The sequence below is a fragment of the Argopecten irradians genome, chromosome 9, assembly GCF_041381155.1.
Source record: "Argopecten irradians isolate NY chromosome 9, Ai_NY, whole genome shotgun sequence".
Classification (NCBI taxonomy): Eukaryota; Metazoa; Mollusca; class Bivalvia; order Pectinida; family Pectinidae; genus Argopecten; species Argopecten irradians.
Window position 1 is genome coordinate 3,962,358 of NC_091142.1, and position 27,748 is coordinate 3,990,105.

The 27,748-nt window shown below is 33.0% G+C and overlaps 2 protein-coding genes and 1 long non-coding RNA gene across 6 annotated transcripts in view; all 3 read left to right on the forward strand.

Annotated features, from left to right (window-relative positions):
* The window catches only part of LOC138331117 (von Willebrand factor D and EGF domain-containing protein-like), a 43,843-nt gene that overhangs the window by 1,269 nt on the left and 14,826 nt on the right, over positions 1–27,748 (forward strand). For 3 of the 4 annotated variants that reach the window (XM_069278580.1, XM_069278581.1, XM_069278579.1), the window contains exons 3-7: positions 23,976–24,110; positions 25,034–25,205; positions 25,928–26,115; positions 26,729–26,974; positions 27,400–27,520. In XM_069278580.1, coding sequence (XP_069134681.1) covers positions 23,976–24,110; positions 25,034–25,205; positions 25,928–26,115; positions 26,729–26,974; positions 27,400–27,520 — 862 coding nt within the window. Of the gene's footprint in view, positions 1–22,987; positions 23,220–23,975; positions 24,111–25,033; positions 25,206–25,927; positions 26,116–26,728; positions 26,975–27,399; positions 27,521–27,748 lie in introns of those variants that run through there. The other variant, XM_069278582.1, reaches the window with a different exon arrangement.
* On the forward strand, positions 1,487–5,571 carry LOC138331132 (uncharacterized). Its single transcript, XR_011209666.1, has 4 exons — positions 1,487–2,293; positions 3,278–3,523; positions 3,949–4,069; positions 5,467–5,571. It is a non-coding gene; the product is annotated as an uncharacterized lncRNA (long non-coding RNA).
* On the forward strand, positions 14,167–23,004 carry LOC138331011 (von Willebrand factor D and EGF domain-containing protein-like). The gene is made up of 10 exons (XM_069278470.1): positions 14,167–15,208; positions 15,638–15,760; positions 17,154–17,440; positions 18,120–18,206; positions 18,381–18,770; positions 18,968–19,059; positions 20,335–20,398; positions 20,617–20,802; positions 21,985–22,224; positions 22,987–23,004. The coding sequence occupies exons 2-10, from the start codon at positions 15,736–15,738 to the stop codon at positions 23,002–23,004; spliced, it is 1,389 nt and encodes a 462-aa protein (XP_069134571.1). The 5' UTR covers positions 14,167–15,208; positions 15,638–15,735.

Below are 27,748 nucleotides of genomic sequence, written 5' to 3' on the forward strand. Positions count from 1 at the left end.
TCAAATGATCGACTGAGTGTTACGAAATAAGGCTGTTATATTTCAAATAATTCATATATGATCAGTCATTTTCTCTCCTAACCGCTCTAGCTAGATGTCATCATGATAGTAGCCAATGAAAATAAGTATAGATTAAGGAAATGTGAAATTTGGGTTATTTTTCGTCTAAATTTTGATAGTTGTTCACTAAGAAATATTTGAGCACACTTAGTGTCTCATGAGGATAAGATACGTATTTAGGAGAAATTAAAATAGTCCAAGAATGCCCTCTCTTTTCTATAATGAAAACCTGAGAGCAAAAAATAGGTAAAACATGACCAAATCTAAAAACGTGCTTCATTGATACATATGTCGGATAGTTAAGATGACAACTGCATGAGCAACAATACGTAACCAGTGTATCAATGACATCAAAGATGTCCTAAATATTTGAAATTCATCAACCTAATTACAAAATAATAGGTTTTAAAATTTGACTAATTTGGGGGCCAAAAGGGGCCCGAACCATTCCTTTATAATGAGATACAGAATGAATATACCTTGTCGATTTGTAAAATATTTAATGTTTTGTAATGCTATGCAATTTCGTTATTGGGGAAAATGTTATTGTCTTTGCAGACAGCAGTGTTTAATGAATCCGAAGCTATACGGCTATGTACGGAAGCCCTAAATACCGTTACAAACGAAGCCTGTTCTCAGATTGGATTCAATTCAGTCAGTGATGAGATATATAACTGTGCTGCGGATCTCTTGGTACGGATCTGAGTCTTTAAAAGAAATAAAATAAAACACTACTTATTTGGTATCTGTCCTGATATGTTTTTTACTCTCTTGAATTCAGTTTGTAATTCTTGGCTTTAGATTACACAAAGGCCAACTTGCAACAATACGTTCTGTGAGACCTTATACTGTATACATACATTTAGCATGTTTATTCTAAGCCATTCAAAATCCTGAGTGTGCAGTTAAGGTCTGTGGACGAACTCCTGCTTTATTAAACAAACACTACACATATTTGATTTTATTTCCCTTATAACAATTTGAAATGCCTTGCATCTACGAGCCCATAAAACTCCGTTATTGTATCGGACAGGTTTCGAGAATACAACAATGTGACAACTCAATAAAAAATTACATTCTATATACATAGGCATATTTAGAAAAATAACTATGGCTTCAATCGAAAGACCAATTTTACATTTATTTAAAAAGCTTACTGGAGACGAAAATTGGATCAAGTTTGCCATAGACAGAAGTGAAAGTTTGTGTCTACAGACGTTGGAAAAGAATATAACTCTACAGGAACAGAACCCAGAAATAAGTAACATTATAAGGAATAATACCTGCCCTCTGAGCTGCTCAGAACGTGGATCTTGCTCGAACGGTAAGGACATTCCCTAAACATATTAAAACTATTAATCCCATTGATGATGGAGTCATTTTATTATTTGATATTCCACACATTTGTTTGGAAATGTTTGGCCATAATGAATCAATTATTTAGCAGTTGGGAAACAGTTAAATGATTGGATTAAATGATAAAGACGTTTTTTATCAATCCAATGGATATATATGGTATTGATTATAATCATTTATGATCAATATCTTAAAATGCTAGTATCATAACTGGTTTCTACTCTATTTAGTTTCATGTAAATTTGAGACAGTTTGTATGCTTCATTAGTGATAATAAGATTGAAGAATTGACATTTTATGGATACTTGATTGCACTAGCTGTGTATTTATGGATGCTATATATTTGGCAGAAAAAAAGAAAACAACAAAATTATGATCATTGTGTGGGTACAGGAATACGCACATACACATATTCCGTCTTTGCATACTATGAACATCTCCCTTGCAGATAAGTATTAATTGTGACGTCATTATCTTGAGAGCCAAACTAACGTCAATTCCACATGACGTCACAATAAATACCTAACCACATGGGAAATAACTCTGTTATATAGAAAGACGCAATTTCCACTTGGAAATAAAATAAAATAGACTTGTATACTGTATGGTGAGCTAAACTGATCACTTGTGCAATTGATTAATCAAAACATAGGTATGTTTTTGATTTCTAAAAATAGTTCTTCAAAGCAGGTAAATGTATGTGCCATGAGGGATTTGCCTCGGACGACTGTTCCTTTGATCTCAGCAAACCTCTCGAGATTCTTGGCCCGAGAGTGGTGATCTCTATGATATTGATGACGGCTATAGTTACGTAGTGTTAGAGGGACTGGAATTTCCTTCTGATGTCGACATCACTTGTCAATTCAGTGGACACGTTGTGAGTATCGTCAAGCATTACGTACAGATAAAAATAATGCTTTAATAACGTTCCCCTTACACTATACTGGCAACGGATTAAACCAGTAGTTCCGTTTCTATTTCCTCTATATTGAGCATGAAGTATACTTAGATACTATTACCTTTAAAGATGCTCCACCGCTGACAAATGGTATTTTTTTCACTATCACAAAAACATGAGCAGACGATTTAGTATTTTTCTTCAGGTACAAAGTTACTTACTTTACACCATTACCACCATTGAAAATTTCAGCTTCTAATTTTACTTCAAGTTAAAAATATGAAAAATAATTAATTGCGTCCCGAAAAAATTCCGTGTCCACTAATATCCTATATGGAATAAAGTACTGATTGCGCATGCACCAAAGGCAAAATAAATTATTTTATATTGTTTTTTGTGTTAATTAGACATATATATACACGATTAAACACCAATTATTGTTCAAATGATGAATATCATTTATGCTATGTCGGCGGCGGAGCATCTTTAAAGACTACGATTTGACTAGAACAACCGTTTCCAATATGCATCTACGAGTGTGTCGTAAGAAAAAAAATGAAAAGATAATATCTCAAATTTCAGTTTATTTGTTTTTGCGATATATGTAGTAGCAGCAGGTACGTTCAGAAAGTATATCAGTTATATATGTAGAAATTTTAGTATCACAACTAAGAACGGCATTTATCAGTCGCTGCTTACCGAGAAGAAGTGATACTAGTGACTGTGAAAAACGTCATTGTCATTAAAAGTAAAGAAAAGCCTAAAAAAAAACAACATACAACTTCAAACGTAGCATAAAACTGCAAAAGTCGTTTTTTAACTACTGATATAGATTTATCAAATCGTACTGTCTTACACTGCAGATGACAATATGGTTAAAACAGTTTCTTTTGACATTTTGCTTGGCTTCACTCTTCATTGTAAATATGTCACATATCCACTATATTCGTGTTGTATTTACAGACGTTAGTCGGAGATATAAGTCATACACTTGAAGTGTTGAATGTAACAGCGGATTTAAATACCTTGTTTGCCATTATATGTGAACTACCTGTAATAGACACTCCAACCGATCGACTTAGGATCGAGTACAACGTGTCTGTTGCTGTGGACGGATATGGATTTAGCGACGCAATCAATTTCGTCGTGATTGATACAGCATGTCAGTATCATGTTAATAGTTCTGGAGTAATCACATTTTACATCAAGGTTTGTATATCGTTGTAAGGGTTACAAATACAAATGAAAGCAGTATAACTGATGTTCTATTATATTGGATAGACAATAGATATTGGAAGAGTTTTGTCCAAACAAAAACAAATTGTTTTCCCTTTATGAAATACAATTGGATATTTGTTTTATTCCTGGTGATATTGTATTAATAATTATATCACCACAGTTTCTTTTTAAACCAATAAACGAACGCCATGCAACATTCAATCTAATTATGGTCATGAGTTATGCCCCCTTTAATAGCAAAGATATGATTCTGTAGAAGATGTAAATTTCGGTATATATCCTTATCAGATTTCCTTATTTTCGTATCAAAGGTTATCTCGCTTTTTGTTTGATTAAAGTTTTCGTATATTTTTATGTTAATTCAGCTTGATGTGCTATTGTTTTCTTATCTTTAGGACGGATTTTGTCTCATTAACGGAACCTGCTACCCAGAAGGATCTTACAAAGAGGACGCTTTATGTTTAGAATGTAAACCTAGAGAGAACCTTTACATGTGGTCAAATTCTACTAAAGAAGGTAAGGGATTCATGTAAAGGTTACACAACAACAAAAGGTCATATAGTGTATACTTTGCTATTTGGAAAATGGACAGTTGTTTCGTAATGTGTCTTTGGTTTTAAGTATAAAATCACCACTTTTCATTAAAAGATGTTCCACCGCTGACAGAGTAAAAACGATACTGATCATTTGAAAAATAATTGGTGATTATTTCATATAAAATATTATACTTGTTTTGTTTTTGGTGCACGCGCAACCAGTACTTCATTCCATATGGGACATAACGCAACGGGATTTTTTTCTGTACGTATTGATTATTTTTGATAATTAAATTTCGAAGTAACATTAGAAGCTCAAACTATTCAATGGTCGTAAAGTATAGATTTTAAAGTAAGTAACTATTTCTCCTGTTTTTTTTATTGAGAAAAACATACTATTTTTCAGCGTGGAACATCTTTGAATTATATCTCTTGTACACATTTTGTATTCAATTTTACACACACATCTTATTTTTTATTTATGTTGTTGGTTAACAGATTGTGTTATAAGCGACAAAGAAACAGTAGACCTGTCCTCTGACGTCATAATTATTGCTATATTAGCGGTCCACTGGATCTCTCTTCGCATGTCTCATTATCTGCGTCTTATTGCATTAGATAGTTATTGGTTCACTTCCTATAACCATTGCTAATTGTCGATCAATATCTACATACCAATCGGTCTTATTGTTTTTTTTTCATGATCCCCGTTTTACTTGAAATGTATAATGATGACGGCCATCTTGACAAATACCTGAAATCAGCGTCCCATCTTCCGAAATATGTTATTGCTATTCACACACCAAATATCATTCAAATTCTCTGAAAAAGAACAAATGGAAACAAAACACATACCTTATAGAAATGTTTTTTCATTCTACAAAGTTTTACCTTAATATTGTTCACGTTCATGTTTAATTATCCTAGACTTATATATTACCTATAAGTCAGTATTGTTTTATACATAAATTATACTTATTGTATAATATCTATATGTGTTATATACCTGGATAATCTTACATAAATGGCTATGTGAAATTGAATTTATCAAAGGAGTTCTATATAATTTCATAAAGGTTCGTGCATATCAAGCTATTTAACGAGTTCGGTATGGAAACGAGTGTAAGATTTATATTTATCAGAAACTCTTAATACCTTAAGTTTCGTCTCTATCTAAAACATTATGACGTCAAAAACTGTATGTGACGTAATGATAGTGATTTTACAAATATGCATGTGTCTTATGCTATTATGACATGGCCGTATGACGTGGCTGAAAGGGTAAGTTTTTAACTTAACTGGCCTGAAATTCTGTCTTACAGTCATTAATACTAATCTTAATTATATAATAAGTATACGGTGTTTCCATTATAACAGATTCCCCTCCATGCTATCAACCAGCCAATGTCAAAGTCAAGCTTGACCTCCAATGGAAACAATAGCCTGATGCCTCACGATGAAAATGAATTTGAAGTAAGACCTTTTCCTTCGCTTCATTTGCGATTTCGAAAGATACGAAAAACAACGCCTATTTCTACGTAATCTATTTTTACGTGGACGGAAGCTATGTTAACTTTGGAACCGAGCTGATGGTTTACGACACCGCGGAGGCTTCCGTCACAGAGGACACTCTCATGTCAAAGTTTGGTTTCAAAGCCGGAATAACGGTAACTTAAAATCATGTGTACTATAATATAAATAATAATTATCTTTTTGTCTTGCAATATCTTATGTCCAACCCCTCTCACTATTAGACCATGTCCCCGTATCATTAAACAGTCTTAGACTTCAGTTTTTGATCAGCCATTCGAAAATATCGTAACCTTTTGTAACGCAAGCTGTGATTGGCTAAGACTTAACTAAAGACAATTTCATGAACTTGGAGCCGAATCACGTATCATTTGTAAGTACAGCAGCACTGGGAATCTTTCTACCGGGCACTTACTAGGGCGTGCCTCTATTGACTACTAACACTAGACATGTATATAAATTCAGTGAAAATGCTAAATCTTTATCCAGATACATATAATTAGAATACTGCTACACTTTCTAAACAACAGTATCTAACAGATCTCCCCGACTTACATGACAGGTTTTTATAAACTGAAAAAAAGAAATAATTGTTAGAAAATATTTTACTTACGATAGGAAGAATATTGAATTGTAGGAGGTTTGCAAAGTTTTTTTTAAGTAGAAGGTTTAAAAACCGGTGGTTCATTTTTTTCAGCAAATAAAATATGTAATTATCATTTGTATATTTAATATATATTGTTCTAAGTGTATTTCCAGTATAAGTATATCTTAAATGCAATGTTATCTAAAATTAATATAATTGTTTTTAATCTCTCTCAGATTTCATGTACTGTTGGGAAGAATATCTAGTAATAGGACAAAACTGGGTCTTTAGGAACCAGCGAGGGATTCTATGCAGGAATAAAGGTAATTATACACAGCATATATATGTCAGACACAACACGCATTCCACAATTATGTTGGCGTTTCATAGTTTGAATTAACATGCAAAAATGTGTAGTACCTTCCTTCGCACTATTGGTTAGTCCCCAAGGACATTTGATATTTTGTTTACTTTGACGAACGGTATATTTCTATTTTTGTAGTTACTGAATCAGTCGATCTCTATTGAACGTGGCCAAAGCAGTACAGTATACTTTGAACAGACTGTTCCTTTTGGATGTACCCTTAGTTCGTCATTGGCCGTGAGTACCGGCGACTGTAAACTTAAACTCTCTATAATAAAAACATCGACAGAGGACGTCTGCCACAGCAACACTATACAACACCGTGGGCTGGATGCTATAGAAAATACACAGGGATTGACAACAGCTACTGACAGTGATATATGGACGTCCACAATCTTACTCATTCGAATTAGTTTCTGTGGAAAGCATGAAGGGGATATATGGTCTGACTTACGCTGCAGTTTCTCTTTCCATATAGAAGCATCTAGTTCCCATCATCAGTTCTGTGGAACATGTAACATCAGACTCTGTCCAGGTTAGTAATATTCAATTTTAATATGGTAATGACTATATTCAAATATTTGATACTATATGGAATTTTCTATTTTATATATTGACTTTGGAAGCTAAAAAATGATAAAAAGATAAAAGAGAAGCCGATAAGAAATGATTGCTCTGAAATGTCTAATTGAACACTGAGCGTCATTTGTATGATCAGGGACAGATGACCATATTTGGCAGGGGAAATACTGTTATGTAGTCTGTGATCCCCATATGAGGTCGTTTGATGGAATGTAAGTATTGTCTCTTTCTTCAGTTGCTGTTGTGATATCAAGAAACTCAAAGAAGATATGAACTCTTCTTTGTTTACCATGTACTTCACGCTGCGCTTTGTTATTTTTTTATAATTTGCAAAGTAATTTATAGACAATATATAAAAGCAGTAACAACTCAAAAATGCTATATATTCAAAAGGATGCCGACCTAATTTTGAATGACCTTTTCTAGTACTGTGCAAGTCTTAACATTATAGACATTTGATGTATTGCTTACAACAATAAATCTTAAATATGCTTTATATGAATTCTCTATCTAAAATGAAACTACAACACAATAGTAAATGGAAGGCACGCCACAGACTAAATTAAAAACCAGAACAAAAACCCGATAAAGAATATGAAGCGGAATAAGAGACAAGGAGAATATCGGTTCCATTAGGTATTTCAGGAGTGATCCTGGAGTCAGAGCCTTGGTCTTGCAGCCGCTTTTACTTATTATACAATTAATGATCATCAGGTTATGAATATTTTTGCATGTGGGCTGATAGGAATCATTGAAGCATTGATTATCAATATCTTTTGGGGTGTTGATAGTCATAGACAAAAAAGGAAGGACATTCTTTTTAGACGTGAAAGCGTCTTTGAATAAGGAATGTCCGTCCGTTTTTTGTGTCTATGACCTTAATTCATAACCCAAGAAAGATATTGAGAATATATGCTTTATAATTTAATTCATGATAACTCATTCGGGTACTAATGAAGTCATACTACTTCCGCAGTTTTATTTGGCATTTAACAATTACAACAAATCGAGTTTGATTGGGCATATTATATCTTTAGTCCGGATTAATTCAGTTTTAGGCCAATGACATAATGGCCGCTTATAAATTTCTCACGTTCAGTTATGTGTATTTGTGACGTTCATAGTACGTGACGTACCATTCTTTTTTTTCTATGAAAAAATAAACTCAAAGATCTAACTGATAGGAAAATTAGTGTAACATATGAAATTTAATTATATTCAATTTGTGAAAAAGAAGGTTCCCGGAGTGCAAATAATACTTTTGACATTTTCACCCAGTATTGTCCGATCATAACACAGCATTACAGTGAAAAATCGTTTTGGTGGGAAATAAACTTTTGTTAAATGTCAAGAATTATAATGTTACATGCATTTTTTCCTTTCAGATTTCTCATCTTTAATGACTTAGCGGGAAAATCGTGACAAATTTGAAATAATATGATACCTGTTGGACTAGTTTAGCCCTAAAATAGAGATGCAGTCAAAAAAGTGAATCAATATAATATTCATGTTTCTTCTTGAATAACCACCTATTTTCCACGCACACTTGTGAAAAATACCAAATTTCCTCAATCCAAAATAAATATAACTGCTACTCGTCACGAAACAATAAATATCTTTAACTATTTTATTAACTGTATGTTATTGTAGTAACAATTTTATTATGGCTGTTTTTTTTTTTTATTTTCTTTTACAGGCATTACGTAATTACAATACGGTGGGAGCTTTTCTGCTTTTTAAACATGAAAACATTCCAATACAAGTATGTTCATCTTATTGTTAGGGAAAAATAGAACTTTTTGATTAATGACCCAAGGATTAAGATAAATGTTAACATTAAATGTGAAATAACCAAATTGTGAAGCTCTCTATAAAAATGGAAACAAATTTTCTTTCTATGCAGTTAATACGGGGTTTATTAACAAGTATTGTTCTGATGACTTTTGTTTTATTATATTCAACATGTATTTTATAGGTACAAGCGGAAATCACGTCATGTCAATGGCAACAGACAAACCCCATATTGCGCATGTGGAGTTGTAGTGGCTGCTGGGAAAGGGATGTGTTTCAAATCTACCCTGTGTAATGGACATCGTGACATTAGGTATAAATCATGTCTCGATGGTGTTCTGACAGTGGTCGAAAAATCAAACGCGAATTATGAAGTAAGTAAAAAGCAATTCTTAGAAACAAAAAAATCTTAACTTCAAATATTTATCACCAAAAACCACTACCCTCAAAAACTCATATTTCATTAAGATATATTTATGAACTCATGTGTGGAAAAAAATCATATCTTAAAACTAAAAAATAAGTAATCTATATATATTAATGTGGATAGAAAATGTACGAAAAAGGGATGACAGGGAGCCTATTCTCTATCTTGACAATTGTAATATATTGGCGTTTGGCTATATATGGGGCTTTACCAAACGGCCTTGTTGTAATGATCATTGAATTTTGATGACGAACTGATATGAGACAACAAGGTTATACTTGGTTTTATAGTACTCAGAAGCATACACTTGTTTTAGGACACATTCAAATGGTCCCAAGAGCCCGTGCTTTATGTAATAAAATGTTATCCCGCCGTGTGTGTACACCAGGGTTCACTTGTTGATCGGGAAACTGGGTATAATCAAAGTTTATAACATGTTTTATTAAACAATTTAAAAACAGCTTCATTTATTTATTAGTAATACTCATGTTTATTAAAGGGGATGACCCACTTACTCGGTTCTTGCAATTCCAATACTTGCAATATGCAATCAGTTAATTATATCAAACGACGCTGGTTTAGAAATTTCAAAGTTAAAGTAGGTACGTGTATCTTTTCCGTAAAAATGCTATGGCATCACAAAATTATCGCATGCAAAGTTGTTACGATTCACAGTCAATTTTTACATTAAAGTATACTTTTGAGAATATTAGATAAATTGATTGTTCATATGATAAAGTTTGGGGATATAAATAAATAAGCCCTGATTTAATCATCTGAATGCCACAATTCAATTAATCTATGCCCACAGACCAGAGGTTTCTGTGTAAATAGTTCCGGAAAAAGGCTCCTGGGCACAATACCGATGGGCGATGGGTTCATTCCATATGCTTACAAGGCGTCAAATAAATTTCTGATCACAAGATATACCCTTTCTTTTATAAATGATGACTGTTTTTTATAGACTATACATCGATTTTTGTAGTTTTATGGAGTCATTTATTTGTGTTTTAATATTTAACATACTAAAATATGAATGAGGATTAATATATGTCATATTGATTGTTAGTTATACATTGGTGTTTTTTTCATATTTCAGATTATATTTGCCGACTGGTTCAGTTCATCATCGCTTACTGGTTGCGAATGCGCTATAAAGCCTCATAGACATCACTATAACACCCACAGTACATGAAATACAGGGAGAGAATATCTGGTCTCTGCGGGGACCTTGATGGAACAACATAGCGAACGATTGTGTCAGTAAAGGTGGTAGGTCTGCCTTGTCAGGAACCAGTGCCAGGGTCGAGGAGGTTATCACTATCATCCAGGACACTTTCACGCAGTCGTATAGGCAAGTAACTAATCATATTAATTCCTATATGTCAGGTTTATTTCTTTATAACAACACTTCACAGAACATGGAGTTACAAATATTTGTAAATTTAAAGTTCTGGATTGTCTTACTTTAACACCCTCCGGTCCTTGAAACTGCTTTCAATAAACATATGGAATGATTAGGCATGGCTTAATACTTTATTTTCACATATTTTCCCTCTTTTTGTCGACCAATCGAAATGATCATATATTGTTTCAATGACACTCATTTTCAAATTGCTTACAATGTTATTATGCTATAATAAACTATTTATACTTTAGTACCTATTTTTCCCTTTATTACGACAGTAACTGACGTGAAAGCAATCAATTATGTTACAATGGTTATCCAAGCATTTTTGGAAGCGTTTTCATGTTTTTTGTGTACCTTGTAAGCTATATACCAATGTTCACAAATAATTGGGAGACTGATATCGATATTTTGTTTGGAAAATTGGTGTATCGAAACTACTTCTAGCATGTGTTCAGTGAAGATTACCTCACCAAATAACATTTCTATTTCAAAACAAAGGTATTTTTTTTTTTTTTTTGTTTCTTGCTTCTTTTTAAGCGTGTTGTACTTGCTTTGTTTGCCTTTTTTCAAACAAAAGAAAAAAAGAAAAAAAAAAAAATCAACAAAACTAACAAATGTTTATCTTGGAAGGAGAAAACACAAACATTATTTTTTTTGCATGAAGCAGCAGCTACAAATATAATATTATAAAAAAGATGACTCCAATATTAATTATTTAATTTACGTTGTAATTTTACAGCCTAAACCCAACCGATAATCTACTTAACACTGACATCGATGCAGATTCTCTCTACCTTCCTACCCTCAGTCACACGAGACGTGTACCAATGACATCAACGGAACATCACACAATGTTCCTCGAAACAATACGCCATATGTTCTAATCCGGGAGAAGCAAGTGAAATGTACAACCATTGAAACAAACATTGTGGAGAAAAAATCATACCCACACTTATCCACATCCTGATATAAATAAACCAGGTAAGTATATAAGATGAGTGTTAACTTGTATCCGTGATGTTTTCGTAACATAGATTATACAGAAAGCATATAGATTATTCCCTTAAATTTGTGAGATATGTCAAATGTCTTTAGTGATATGTAATCAATCACAAAAAAAATACATCAAATGATCGACTGAGTGTTACGAAATTAGGCTGTTATATTTCAAATAATTCATATATGATCAGTCATTTTCTCTCCTAACCGCTCTAGTGTGCCATCATGATAGTAGCCAATCAAAATAAGTATAGATTAAGGAAATGTGAAATTTGGGTTATTTTTCGTCTAAATTTTGATAGTTGTTCACTAAGAATTATTTGAGCACACTTAGTGTCTCATGAGAATAAGATATGTATTTAGGAGAAGTTAAAAATAGTCCAAGAATGCCCTCTCTTTTCTATAATGAAAACCTGTGAGCAAAAAATAGGTAAAACATGACCAAATCTAAAAACGTGCTTCATTGATACAATTGTCGGATAGTTAAGATGACAACTGCATGAGCAACAATACGTAACCAGTGTTTCAATGACATCAAGGATGTCCTAGATATTTGAAATTCATCAACCTAATTACAAAATAATAGGTTTCAAAGTTTGACTAATTTGGGGGCCAAAAGGGGCCTGAACCATTCCTTTATGATGAGATACAGAATGAATATACCTTGTCGGTTTGTGAAATATTTAATGTTTTGTAATGATATGCAATTTCGTTATTGGGGAAAATGTTATTGTCTTTGCAGACAGCAGTGTTTAATGAATCCGAAGCTATACGGCTATGTACGGAAGCCCTAAATACCGTTACAAACGAAGCCTGTTCTCAGATTGGATTCAATTCAGCCAGTGATGAGATATATAACTGTGCTGCGGATCTCTTGGTACGGATCTGAGTCTTTAAAAGAAATAAAATAAAACACTACTTATTTGGTATCTGTCCTGATATGTTTTTTACTCTCTTTGAATTCAGTTTGTAATTCTTGGCTTTAGATTACACAAAGGCCAACTTGCAACAATACGCTCTATGAAATCTGTGAGACCTTATACTGTCCCTATTTTTCTGTGAGACCTTATATACTGTTTCCATTTAGCATGTTATTTATTCTAAGCACATTCAAAAACTCCTGAGTGCTGCAGTTAAGGGCTGTGGACGAACTCCTGCTTTATTAAACAACACTTCTTTAAATCTCCCCAGCCACACCCTACTTCTTTTTTTGTTTTTTTATTCTTACTTTTTTTTTTATTTCTCCAAATAAATTTATAACAATTTGATTTTATTTGCCTTGCAATACTGAAAGAGCCTTGCATCTCGAGCGCATAAAAAGACTCTGTTATTGTAGTTCGACAATAGGTTTCGAGAATACAACAATGTGAAACTCAATAAAAAATTACATTCTTTATACATATGCTTATTTGGAAAAATAACTATGGCTTCAATCGAAAGACCAATTTTAACATTTATTTAAAAAGCTTACTGGGAGACGAAAATTGGATCAAGTTTGCCATAGACAGAAGTGAAAGTTTGTGTCTACAGACGTTGGAAAAGAATATAACTCTACAGGAGGTGAACCAAGAAATAAGTAACATTATAACGGAATAATACCTGCCCTCTGAGCTGCTCAGAACGTGGATCTTGCTCGAACGGTAAGGACATTCCCTAAACATATTAAAACTATCAATGCCATTGATGATGGATTCACTTTATTATTTGATATTCCACACATTTGTTTGCAAAAGTTTGGCCATAATGAATCAATTTTTAAGCAGTTGGGAAACAGTTAAATGATTGGATTAAATGATAAAGACGTTTTTTTATCAATCCAATGGAGTACATATGGTATTTGATTATAATCATTTATGATCAATATCTTAAAATGCTAGTATCATAACTGGTTTCTACTCTATTTAGTTTCATGTAAATTTGAGACAGTTTGTATACTTCATTTGTGATAATAAGATTTTAAGAATTGACATTTTATGGATACCTGATTGCACTAGCTGTGTATTTATGGATGCTATATCTTTGGCAGAAAAAGAAAACAACAAAATTATTATCATTATGTGGGTACAGGAATTCGCACGTTACACATTATTCCGTCTTTGCATACTATGAACACCTACTCTTGCAGATAAGTATTGATTTTGACGTCAATATCTTGAGAGCCAAACTCACGTCAATTCCACATGACGTCACAATTAAATACCTATCCACACGAGAGAAATAACTCTGTTATATAGAAAGACGCAATTTCCACTTGGAAATAAAATAAAATAGACTTGTATACTGTATGGTGAGCTAAACTGATCACTTGTGCAATTGATTAATCAAAACATAGGTATGTTTTTGATTTCTAAAAAATAGTTCTTCAAAGCAGGTAATGTATGTGCCATGAGGGATTTGCCTCCGGACGACTGTTCCTTTGATCTCAGCAAACCTCTCGAGATTCTTGGCCCCGAGAGTGGTGATCTCTATGATATTGATGACGGCTATAGTTACGTAGTGTTAGAGGGACTGGAATTTCCTTCTGATGTTGACATCACTTGTCAATTTCAGTGGACACGTTGTGAGTATCGTCAAGCATTACGTACAGATAAAAATAATGCTTTAATAACGTTCCCCTTACATTATACTGGCAACGGATAAACCAATTGCTCCGTTTCTACTTCCTCTATATTGAGCATGAAGTATACTTAGATACTATTACCTTTAAAGACTAAGATTTGACTTGAACAACCGTTTCCAATATGCATCTACGAGTGTTTCGTTAGAAAAACAAATGAAAAGATAATATCTCAAATTTCAGTTTATTTGCTTTTGCGATTATATAGTAGCAGCAGGTACGTTCAGAAAGTACATCAGTTATATATGTACAATATTTCAGTATCACAACTAAAGAACGGCATTTATCAGTCGATGCTTACCGAGAAGAAGTGATACCAGTGACTGTCAAAAACGTCAATTGTCATTAAAAATGAAGAAAAACACTAAAAAAAATCAACATACAACTTCAAACGTAGCATAAAACTGCAAAAGTCGTTTTTTAACTACTGATAGATTTATCAAATCGTGCTGTCTTACACTGCATATGTCAATATGGTTAAAACAGTTTCTTTTGACATTTTGCTTGGCTTCACTCTTGATTGTAAATATGTCACATATCCACTATATTGTGTTGTATATACAGAAGTTAGTCGGAGAGATAAGTCATAAAACTTGACGTGTTGAATGTAACAGCGGATTTAAATACCTTGTTTGCCATTATATGTGAACTACCTGTAATAGACACTCCAAACCGATCGACTTAGGATCGAGTACAACGTGTCTGTTGCTGTGGACGGATTTGGATTTAGCGACGCAATCAATTTTGTCGTGATTGATACAGCATGTCAGTATCATGTAAATAGTTCTGGAGTAATCACATTTTACATCAAGGTTTGTATATCGTTGTAAGGGTTGAAATACAAATGAAAGTAGTATAAATGATGTTCTATTATATTGGATAGACAATAGATATTGGAAGAGTTTTGTCCAAACAAAAAAAAACAAATTGTTTTCCCTTTATGAAATACAATTGAATATTTGTTTTATTCCTGGTGATATTGTATTAATAATTATATCACCACAGTTTCTTTTAAACCAATAAACGAACGCCATGCAACATTCAATCTAATTATGGCCATGAGTTATGTCCCCTTTAATAGCAAAGATAGGATTCTGTAGAAGATGTAAATTTCTGTATATATCCTTATCTTGATTTCCTTATTTTCGTATCAAAGGTTATCTCCCTTTTCGTTTGATTAAAGTTTTCGTTTATATTTTATGTTAATTTAGCTTGATGTGCTATTGTTTTCTTATCTTTAGGACGGATTTTGTCTCATTAACGGAACCTGCTACCCAGAAGGATCCTACAAAGAGGGGACGCTTTATGTTTAGAATGTAAAACTAGAGAGAACCTTTACATGTGGTCAAATTCTACTAAAGAAGGTATGGGATTCATGTAAAGGACACAATAACAAAAGGTCATATAGTGTATACGTTGCTATTTGGAAAATGGACAGTTGTTTCGTAATGCAGTCTTTGGTTTTAAGTATAAAATCACCACTTTTCATTAAAGATGTTCCACCGCTGCCAGAGTAAAAACGATACTGATCATTTGAAAAAATAATTGGTGATTATTTCATATAAAATATTATACTTGTTTTGTTTTTGGTGCACGCGCAACCAGTACTTCATTCCATATGGGACATAACGCAACGGGATTTTTTTCTGTACGTATTGATTATTTTTGATAATTAAATTTCGAAGTTACATTAGAAGCTCAAACTATTCAATGGTCGTAAAGTATAAAGTAAACTAAGTAACTATTTCTCCTGTTGTTTTTTTTATTGAGAAAAACATACTATTTGTCAGCGGTGGAACATCTTTGAATTATATCTCTTGTACACATTTTGTATTCAATTTTACACACACATCTTATTTTTTATTTATGTTGTTGGTTAACAGATTGTGTTATAAGCGACAAAGAAACAGTAGACCCTGCCTCTGACGTCATAATTATTGCTATATTAGCGGTCACTGGATCTCTCTTCGCACGTCTCATTATCTGCGTCTTATTGCATTAGATAAGTTATTGTTCACTTCCTATAACCATTGCTAATTGTCGATCAATATCTACATACCAATCGTCTTATTGTTTTTTCATGATCCCCGTTTTACTTGAATGTATAATGATGACGGCCATCTTGACAAATACCTGAAATCAGCGTCCCATCTTCCGAAATATGTTATTGCTATTCACACACCAAATATCATTCAAATTCTCTGAAAAAGAACAAATGGAAAACAAAACACATATCTTATAGAAATGTTTTTTTTCATTCTACAAAGTTTTACCTTAATATTGTTCACGTTCATGTTTGATTATCCTAGACTTATATATTACCTATAAGTCAGTATTGTATTTTTTATACATAAATATACTTATGTATAATATCTATATGTGTTATATACCTGGATAATCTTACATAAATGGCTATGTGAAATTGAATTTATCAAAGGAGTTCTATAATTTCATAAAGGTTCGTGGCATATCAAGCTATTTAACGAGTTCGGTATGGAAACGAGTGTAAGATTATATTTATCAGAAACCTTAATACCTTACGTTTCGTCTCTATCTAAAACATTATGACGTCAAATCTGTATGTGACGTAATGATAGTGATTTTACAAATATGCATGTGTCTTATGCTATTATGACATGGCCGTATGACGTGGCTGAAAGGGTAAGTTTTTAACTTAACTGGCCTGAAATTCTGTCTTACAGTCATTAATACTAATCTTAATTATATTATACGTATACGGTGTTTCCATTATAACAGATTCCCCTCCATGCTATCAACCAGCCAATGTCAAAGTCAAGTTTGACCTCCAATGGAACAATAGCCTGATGCCTCACGATGAAAATGAATTTGAAGTAAGACCTTTCCTTCGCTTCATTTGCGATTTCGAAAGATACGAAAACAACGCCTATTTCTACGTAATCTATTTTTACGTGGACGGAAGCTATGTTAACTTTGGAACCGAGCTGATGGTTTACGACACGGCGGAGGCTTCCCTCACAGAGGACACTCTCATGTCAAAGTTTGGTTTCAAAGCCGGAATAACGGTAACTTAAAATCATGTGTACTATAATATAAATAATAATTATCTTTTTGTCTTGCAATATCTTATGTCCAACCCCTCTCACTATTAGACCATGTCCCCGTATCATGAAACAGTCTTTAGACTTCAGTTTTTGATCAACCATTCAAAAATATCGTAACCTTTTGTAACGCAAGCTGTGATTGTCTAAGACGTAACTAAAGACAATTTCATGAACTTGGAGCCGAATCACGTATCATTTGTAAGTACCAGCAGCACTGGGAATCTTTCTACCGGGCACTTACTAGGGCGTGCCTCTATTGACTACTAACACTAGACATGTATATAATTCAGTGAAAATGCTAAATCTTTATCCAGATACATATAATTAGAATACTGCTACACTTTCTAACAACAGTATCTAACAGGATCTCCCCGACTTACATGACAGGTTTTTATAAACTGAAAAAAAGAAATAATTGTTAGAAAATATTTTACTTACGATAGGAAGAATATTGAATTGTAGGAGGTTTGCAAAGTTTTTTTAAGTAGAAGGTTTAAAAACCGGTGGTCATTTTTTCAGCAAGTAAAATATGTATTATCATTGATATTTAATATATATTGTTCTAAGTGTATTTCCAGTATAAGTGTATCTTAAATGCAATGTTATCTAAAATTAATATAATTGTTTTAATCTCTCTCAGATTTCATGTACTGTTGGGGCAAGAATATCTAGTAATGGACAAACTGGGTCTTTAGGAACCAGCGAGGGATTCTATGCAGGAATAAAGGTAATTATACACAGCATATATATGTCAGACACAACGCATTCCACAATTATGTTGGCGTTTCATAGTTTGAATTAACATGCAAAATGTGTAGACCTTCCTTCGCACTATTGGTTAGTCCAAGGACATTTGATATTTTGTTTTACTTTGACGAACGGTATATTTGTATTTTTGTAGTTACTGAATCAGTCGATCTCTATTGAACGTGGCCAAAGCAGTACAGTATACTTTGAACAGACTGTTCCTTTTGGATGTACCCTTAGTTCGTCATTGGCCGTGAGTACCGGCGACTGTAAACTTAAACTCTCTATAATAAAAACATCGACAGAGGACGTCTGCCACAGCAACACTATACAACACCGTGGGCTGGATGCTATAGAAATACAGGGATTGACAACAGCTACTGACAGTGATATATGGACTCCACAATCTTACTCATTCGAATTAGTTTCTGTGGAAAGCATGAAGGGGATATATGGTCTGACTACGCTGCAGTTTCTCTTCCATATAGAAGCATCTAGTTCCCATCATCAGTTCTGGGAACATGTAACATCAGACTCTGTCCAGGTTAGTAATATTCAATTTTAATATGGTAATGACTATATTCAAATATTTGATACTATATGGAATTTTCTATTTTATATATTGACTTTGGAAGCTAAAAATGATAAAAAGATAAAAGAGAAGCCGATAAGAAATGATTGCTCTGAAATGTCTAATTGAACACTGAGCGTCATTTGTATGATCTATTTGATTCATACCAGGTAAACGTGAACGGAGGGACAGATGACCATATTTGGCAGGGGAAATACTGTTATGTAGTCTGTGATCCCCATATGAGGTCGTTTGATGGAATGTAAGTATTGTCTCTTTCTTCAGTTGCTGTTGTGATATCAAGAAACTCAAAAGAAGATATGAACTCTTCTTTGTTTACCATGTACTTCCGCTGCGCTTTGTTATTTTTTCATAATTTGCAAAGAAATTTATAGACAATATATAAAAGCAGTAACAACTGAAAAATGCTATATATTCAAAGGATGCCGACCTAATTTTGAATGACCTTTTCTAGTACTGTGCAAGTCTTAACATTATAGACATTTGATGTATTGCTTACAACAATAAATCTTAAATATGCTTTATATGAATTCTCTATCTAAAATGAAACTACAACACAACACAATGGAAGGCACGCCACAGACTGATTAAAAACAAGAACAAAACCCGTTAAAATATATGAAGCGGAATAGGACAAGATAATATCGGTCAGTAGGTATTTCAGGAGGTCCTGGAGTCAAGCCTTGGTCTTGCCGCTGCATTTACGTATTATACAATTATGATGAGGTTATGAATATTTGCATGTGGCCTATAGAATATTTAAGCATAATTATCAATATTTTTTGGGGTTTGAAGTCATAGACAAAAAAGGAAGGACATTCTTTATACACGCGATTAGTTTTTGAATAAGAATGTTCGTCCGTTTGTTTGTCTATGACTTCTTAACCACCAAAGATATTGAGAATAATGCTTATAATTTAATTCAGATAACTCATTCGGGTGCTAATGAAGCATCAATTTCCTAAATTTTACTTGCCTTTACAATTAAAACAAATCGAGTTGTCGCGCATTGATATCTTATCCGATAATTCAGTTTGGCCAATGACTGTGCCGCTCATAAATTTCCCACTTTCTGTATGTGTGATGTCATAATACGTGACGTATCATTCTTTTGGTCTATAAAAAATAACCTCAAAGATCTGCAAATATTACTTTTGACATTTTCACCCAGTATTGTCCAAATTTGGACACAACATTTACAGTGAAAAATCGCTTTGGTTGGAATAACTTTTGTTAAATGTCAAGAATATAATATTACATGCATTTTTCCTTTCAGATTTTTCATTTTGAATGACTAAGAGGGAAAATCGTGACAAATTGAAATAATAAAATACCTGTTGGACTAGTTTAAGCCTAAAATATAGATGCAGTAAGAAAGTAATAAATATGATATTCATTGTTTCTTCTGCAATAACACTTATATTCCACGCACTCGTGAAAATATCTTATTAACTGTGTGTTATTGTAGTAACAATTTTATCATAGTGATAGTGATATATTTTTTTTTCTTTAACAGGCATTACGAATTACAATACGGTGGGAACTTTCTGCTCTTCAAACATGAAAACATTCCAATACAAGTATGTTCATCTTATTGTTAGGGAAAATAGAACTTCTCGATCAGTGACCACTAATTAAGATCAATGTTAACATTAATGTGAAATAGCCAAATTGTCATTTTCATCGCGAAGCTCTCTATAAAATGGAAACAAATTTTCTTTCTTGCAGTTAACACGAGGTTTATTAACAAGTATTGTTCTGATGACTTTTGTTTTATTATATTCAACATGTTTTATAGGTACAAGCGGAAATCACGTCATGCAATGGCAACAAACGAACCCCATATTGCGCATGTGGAGTTGTAGTGGCTGCTGGGAAAGATGTGTTTGAAATTTACCTTTGTAATGGGCAGCGTTGGATTAGGTATAAATCATGTCTCGATGATGTTCTGACAGTGGTCAAAAAATCAAACGCGAATTATGAAGTAAGTACAAGCAGTTCTTAGTAAAAAAAAAATCTTAACTTCAAATATTTATCACCAAAAACCACTTCTCAAAAACCTATATATCATTAAGATTTTATTTTATATGAACTAGATGACCCTCTTTACAATCATTCGTACCTTACATGTGGAAAAAAATCATATCTTAAAACAAAAATAAGTAATCTATATATAATTATGTGGATAGAAAATGTATGAAAAGGATGATAGGGAGCCTATTCTCTATCTTGACAATTGTAATCTATTGGCGTTATGCTATAAATGGGGCTTTCCAAAGGGCTTGTGGTAATGACCATTGAACTTTGATAACGAACTGATATGAGTTAACAAGGATAAAATTTGTTTTATAGTACTAGAACATACAATAATTTAGGAAATTCAAATGGTCCCAAGAGCCTGTGCTTTATGTAATAAATGTTATCCGCCGGCGGTGTACACCAGGGTTCACTTGTTGATCGGAAACTCTAATCAAAGTTTATAACACGTTTTATTAAACAATTTAAAAACAGCTTCATTTATTTATTAGCAATGTCATTTTTATTAAAGGGATGACCCACTTACGATTTTTGCAAGCCAAAACTTACATTGTAATTATTTAATTATATCAAATGATGCTTTTAGAGATTGCAAATTTCAAGTGGGTACGTGTATCGATTTCCACAGAATTTCTATGGCATCAAAATTATCACATACAAATCAAGATTGAATTTTAAAGTTGTACGATTTCAGTCCATTTTACATCAAAGTATAATTTTGAGAATATTAGAAATTGATTGTTCATATGATAAAGTTTGCGATACAAAGTGAGCCCTGATTTACTCATCTGGATGCCACATTCAATTATCTATGCCACAGACCAATGGGATTCTTTGAGGTTCTGTGTAATAGTTTCGTAAAAGGCTCCTGGGCACAATGTGATGGGTGAAGGTTCCATTCATATGCTTTCAAGGACTCAAATGAATTTCGGATCACAATTATACTCTTTTGGTGTTCTTATTATGGAACTGATGACTGTTATGGACTATGCATATTGATTTTGTAGTTTATGAAGGCATCTATTTGTGTTTTAATAGTTAATATAATATAAAATATATAAAATATGAATGGGACAGATATGCCCTATTAATTGTTAGTAATATATTGTGTGTTTTTTTCATATTTCAGATATATTTACCGACTGGTTCAGTCATCCACGTGTGGTTGCGAATGCGCTATGGCCTCATAGACATCCACATAACACCCACGGTTCATGAATACAGGGAGAGAATATCCGGTCTCTGCGGGGACCTTGATGGAAACATAGCGAACGATAGTGTCAGTAAAGGTGGTAGTCTGCCATGTCAGGAACCAGTGTCAAGTGGATGGGTCTACCATCCAAACACGTTCACACAGTCGTATAGGCAAGTAACCAATCATATCAATTTCTATATGTCAGGTTTATTTGTAAACAGTAAGCCTTCACAGAACGTAGATATACAAATATTTGTAATTCTAATGTCTTATTTTAAAAAAACATAAATGATTTGGCATGGCGTAATATTTATTTTCACATATTTTCCCCTTTTTGTCGACCAATAGATATGATCCATTTTGTTTCAGTGACACTCATTATCATAATTCTTACAATGTTATTATACTATTAATAATAACCTATTTATACCTTAGTACCTAATTTCGCTTTTTATGACAGTAACTGACGTGTAAGTTATCATTTCTGGTATCATGGTATCCAAGCGTTTTAATGGTTTTTTGTGTACCTTGTTACCTATATATACCAATATTCAATAATATTAGGAGACTGATATTGATATCTGTTTTGGAAATTGGTATATCGAAACTATTTCTGCTGTGTTAGTGAAGATTACCTCACCAAATGACATTACTATTTCAAAACAAAGGTATTTTTCTTTTTTTTTCATTTTTTTCTTTCTTGATTCTTTTTAAGCCTGTTGTGTTTGCTTTGTTTGCCTTAAAAAAAAAACAAACAAAAAAAACTAACAAATGTTTGTATTGGAAGGAGAAAACAAAAAGGTAGTTGACATTGTAGTGTACCAATGACCAATGACAATTCATATAACTTTTTTTTGCATAAGCAGCAGCTACAATATAATAATTTAAAAAAGATGACTCCAATATTATTTATTTATTTATGTTGTAATTTTACAGCCTAAACCCAACCGATAATCTACTTAACACTGACATCGATACAGATTCTCTACCTTCCTACCCTCAGTCATACAAGACGTGTAACAATGACATCAATGGAACATCTCATGTTCCTCGAAGCAGTACGCCACATGTTCTAATCCGGAGAAGCAAGTGAAATGTACACCAATAAACAAACATTGTGGAGAAGAAATCATACCAACACTTATCCATATCCTGATATAAATAATCAGGTAAGTATAAGATGAGTGTTAACTTGTATCCGTGATGTTTTCGTAAGATAAATTATACAGAAAACATATAGATTATTCCTTAAATTCGTGAGCTTTGTCAAATGTTTTTAGTGATTTGTAATCAATCACAAAAAATACATCAAATGATCGACTGAGTGTTACGAAATAAGGCTGTTATATTTCAAATAATTCATATATGATCAGTCATTTTCTCTCCTAACCGCTCTAGCTAGATGTCATCATGATAGTAGCCAATGAAAATAAGTATAGATTAAGGAAATGTGAAATTTGGGTTATTTTTCGTCTAAATTTTGATAGTTGTTCACTAAGAAATATTTGAGCACACTTAGTGTCTCATGAGGATAAGATACGTATTTAGGAGAAATTAAAATAGTCCAAGAATGCCCTCTCTTTTCTATAATGAAAACCTGAGAGCAAAAAATAGGTAAAACATGACCAAATCTAAAAACGTGCTTCATTGATACATATGTCGGATAGTTAAGATGACAACTGCATGAGCAACAATACGTAACCAGTGTACCAATGACATCAAGGATGTCCTAAATATTGAAATTCATCAACCTAATTACAAAATAATAATTTTAAAATTTGACTAATTTGGGGGCCAAAGGGGGCTCAAACTATTCCTTTATAATGAGATACAGAATGAATATACCTTTTCGATTTGTGAAATATTTAATGTTTTGTAATGATATGCAATTTCGTTATTGGGGAAAAATGTTATTGTCTTTGCAGACAGCAGTATTTAATGAATCCGAAGCTATACGGCTATGTACGGAATCCCTAAATACCGTTACAAACGAAGCCTGTTCTCAGATTGGATTCAATTCAACCAGTGATGAGATATATAACTGTGCTGCGGATCTCTTGGTACGGATCTGAGTCTTGAAAAGAAATAAAATAAAACACTACTTATTTGGTATCTGTCCTGATATGTTTTTTCTCTCTCTTGAATTCAGTGTGTAATTCGTGGCTTTAGATTACACAAAGGCCAACTTGCAACTATACGTTGTGAGACCGCAGAACCAAATGATTTCGCTATATACGATATATTAACGTTTGCCGCTGTCAAGGTTAAATGGAGTTTTCAAGTCTGGTCACCTGTCACTAATTTTGAAGAATGGCATCTCGCATACCTGTGAATAAAAAGAAATAAAGATCTACCATCTTGCTAAACTTTTATGTGGGGGGTGCCATCTTATGTTGAATTCCGCACCAAAAATTGACCAAAATATTCATGAAATTCTAATATTGATTACCTCCCCCTGTCAGATACACACTTGACAGAATTTTAAAATTTCTTTATATATTTTACATCTACATGTATTGCCCAACCCACACATTAAACATTTGAAACTGATGCACCCTGGATACCCAATCAGCAGGCTCCGAAACATTCACCTCTCTATGAAATCTTGTGCCCAAAAGGGGATTTCCAGGAATCTATTTTTGGTTTGATTCTGCGGTCCCTATTGTGTGAGACCATATACTGTATACATACATTTAGTATGTTTATTCTAAGCCATTCAAAATCCTGAGTGTGCAGTTAAGGGCTGTGGACGAACTCCTGCTTTTTTAAACAAACACTACCTATATTTGATTGTATTTTCCTTATAACAATTTGAAATGCCTTGCATCTACGAGCGCATAAAACTCTGTTATTGTATCGGACAGGTTTCGAGAATACAACAATGTGACAACTCATTGAAACATTACTTTCTATAAACATATGCATATTTAGAAAAATAACTATGTCTTCAATCGAAAGACCAATTTTACGTTTATTTAAAAAGCTTACTGGAGACGAAAATTGGATCAAGTTTGCCATAGACAGAAGTGAAAGTTTGTGTCTACAGACGTTGGAAAAGAATATAACTCTACAGGAACAGAACCCAGAAATAAGTAACATTATAAGGAATAATACCTGCCCTCTGAGCTGCTCAGAACGTGGATCTTGCTCGAACGGTAAGGACATTCCCTAAACATATTAAAACTATTAATCCCATTGATGATGGAGTCATTTTATTATTTGATATTCCACACATTTGTTTGGAAATGTTTGGCCATAATGAATCAATTATTTAGCAGTTGGGAAACAGTTAAATGATTGGATTAAATGATAAAGACGTTTTTTATCAATCCAATGGATATATATGGTATTGATTATAATCATTTATGATCAATATCTTAAAATGCTAGTATCATAACTGGTTTCTACTCTATTTAGTTTCATGTAAATTTGAGACAGTTTGTATGCTTCATTAGTGATAATAAGATTGAAGAATTGACATTTTATGGATACTTGATTGCACTAGCTGTGTATTTATGGATGCTATATATTTGGCAGAAAAAAAGAAAACAACAAAATTATGATCATTGTGTGGGTACAGGAATACGCACATACACATATTCCGTCTTTGCATACTATGAACATCTCCCTTGCAGATAAGTATTAATTGTGACGTCATTATCTTGAGAGCCAAACTAACGTCAATTCCACATGACGTCACAATAAATACCTAACCACATGGGAAATAACTCTGTTATATAGAATGACGCAATTTCGACTAGGAAATAAAATAAAATAGACATGTATACTGTATGGTGAGCTAAACTGATCACTTGTGCAATTGATTAATCAAAACAAAGGTATGTTTTTGATTTCTAAAAATAGTTATTCAATGCAGGTAAATGTATGTGCCATGAGGGATTTGCCTCGGACGACTGTTCCTTTGATCTCAGCAAACCTCTCGAGATTCTTGGCCCCGAGAGTGGTGATCTCTATGATATTGATGACGGCTATAGTTACGTAGTGTTAGAGGGACTGGAATTTCCTTCTGATGTCGACATCATTTGTCAATTCAGTGGACACGTTGTGAGTATCGTCAAGCATTACGTACAGATAAAAATAATGTTTTAATAACGTTCCCCTTACATTATACTGGCAACGGATAAACCAATTGCTCCGTTTCTACTTCCTCTATATTGAGCATGAAGTATACTTAGATACTATTACCTTTAAAGACTAAGATTTGACTTGAACAACCGTTTCCAATATGCATCTACGAGTGTTTCGTTAGAAAAACAAATGAAAAGATAATATCTCAAATTTCAGTTTATTTGTTTTTGCGATTATGTAGTAGCAGCAGGTACGTTCAGAAAGTATATCAGTTATATATGTAGATATTTCAGTATCACAACTAAGAACGGCATTTATCAGTCGATGCTTACCGAGAAGAAGTGATACCAGTGACTGTCAAAAAACATTGTCATTATAAGTGAAGAAAAACCTAAAAAATCAACATACAACTTCAAACGTAGCATAAAACTGCAAAAGTCGTTTTTCAACTACTGATAGATTTATCAAATCGTACTGTCTTACACTGCATATGTCAATATGGTTAAAACAGTTTCTTTTGACACTTTGCTTGGCTTCACTCTTGATTGTAAATATGTCACATATCCACTATATTGTGTTATATTTACAGACGTTAGTCGGAGAGATAAGTCATACACTTGACGTGTTGAATGTAACAGCGGATTTAAATACCTTGTTTGCCATTATGTGTGAGCTACCTGTAATAGACACTCCAACCGATCGACTTAGGATCGAGTACAACGTGTCTGTTGCTGTGGACGGATTTGGATTTAGCGACGCAATCAATTTTGTCGTGATTGATACAGCATGTCAGTATCATGCTAATAGTTCTGGAATAATCACATTTTACATCAAGGTTTGTATATCGTTGTAAGGGTTGAAATACAAATGAAAGCAATATAACTGATGTTCTATTATATTGGATAGACAATAGATATTGGAAGAGTTTTGTCCATACAAAAACAAATTGTTTTCCCTTTATGAAATACAATTGAATATTTGTTTTATTCCTGGTGATATTGTATTAATAATTATATCACCACAGTTTCTTTTAAACCAATAAACGAACGCCATGCAACATTCAATCTAATTATGGTCATGAGTTATGCCCCCTTTAATAGCAAAGATAGGATTCTGTAGAAGATGTAAATTTCTGTATATACCCTTATCTGATTTCCTTATTTTCATATCAAAGGTTATCTCCCTTTTCGTTTGATTAAAGTTTTTTGTTTATATTTTATGTTAATTTAGCTTGATGTGCTATTGTTTTCTTATCTTTAGGACGGATTTTGTCTCATTAACGGAACCTGCTACCCAGAGGGATCTTACAAAGAGGACGCTTTATGTTTAGAATGTAAACCTAAAGAGGACCTTTACATGTGGTCTAATTCTACTAAAGAAGGTATGGGATTCATGTAAAGGACACAATAACAAAAGGTCATATAGTGTATACGTTGCTATTTGGAAAATGGACAGTTGTTTCGTAATGTGTCTTTGGTTTTAAGTATAAAATCACCACTTTTCATTAAAGATGTTCCACCGCTAACAGAGTAAAAACGATACTGATCATTTGAAAAATAATTGGTGATTATTTCATATTAAATATTATACTTGTTTTGTTTTTGGTGCA

Excerpts from the sequence above, each read along its gene's own strand:
- LOC138331011 (XM_069278470.1), top strand. The coding sequence starts at position 15,736 with ATGTGGTCAAATTCTACTAAAGAAG. Across the intron at positions 18,771-18,967 it reads TAACATCAGACTCTGTCCAG|GTAAACGTGAACGGAGGGAC; the intron begins GTTAGTAATATT and ends GATTCATACCAG. Across the intron at positions 20,803-21,984 it reads AATCAAACGCGAATTATGAA|ATATATTTACCGACTGGTTC; the intron begins GTAAGTACAAGC and ends TTCATATTTCAG.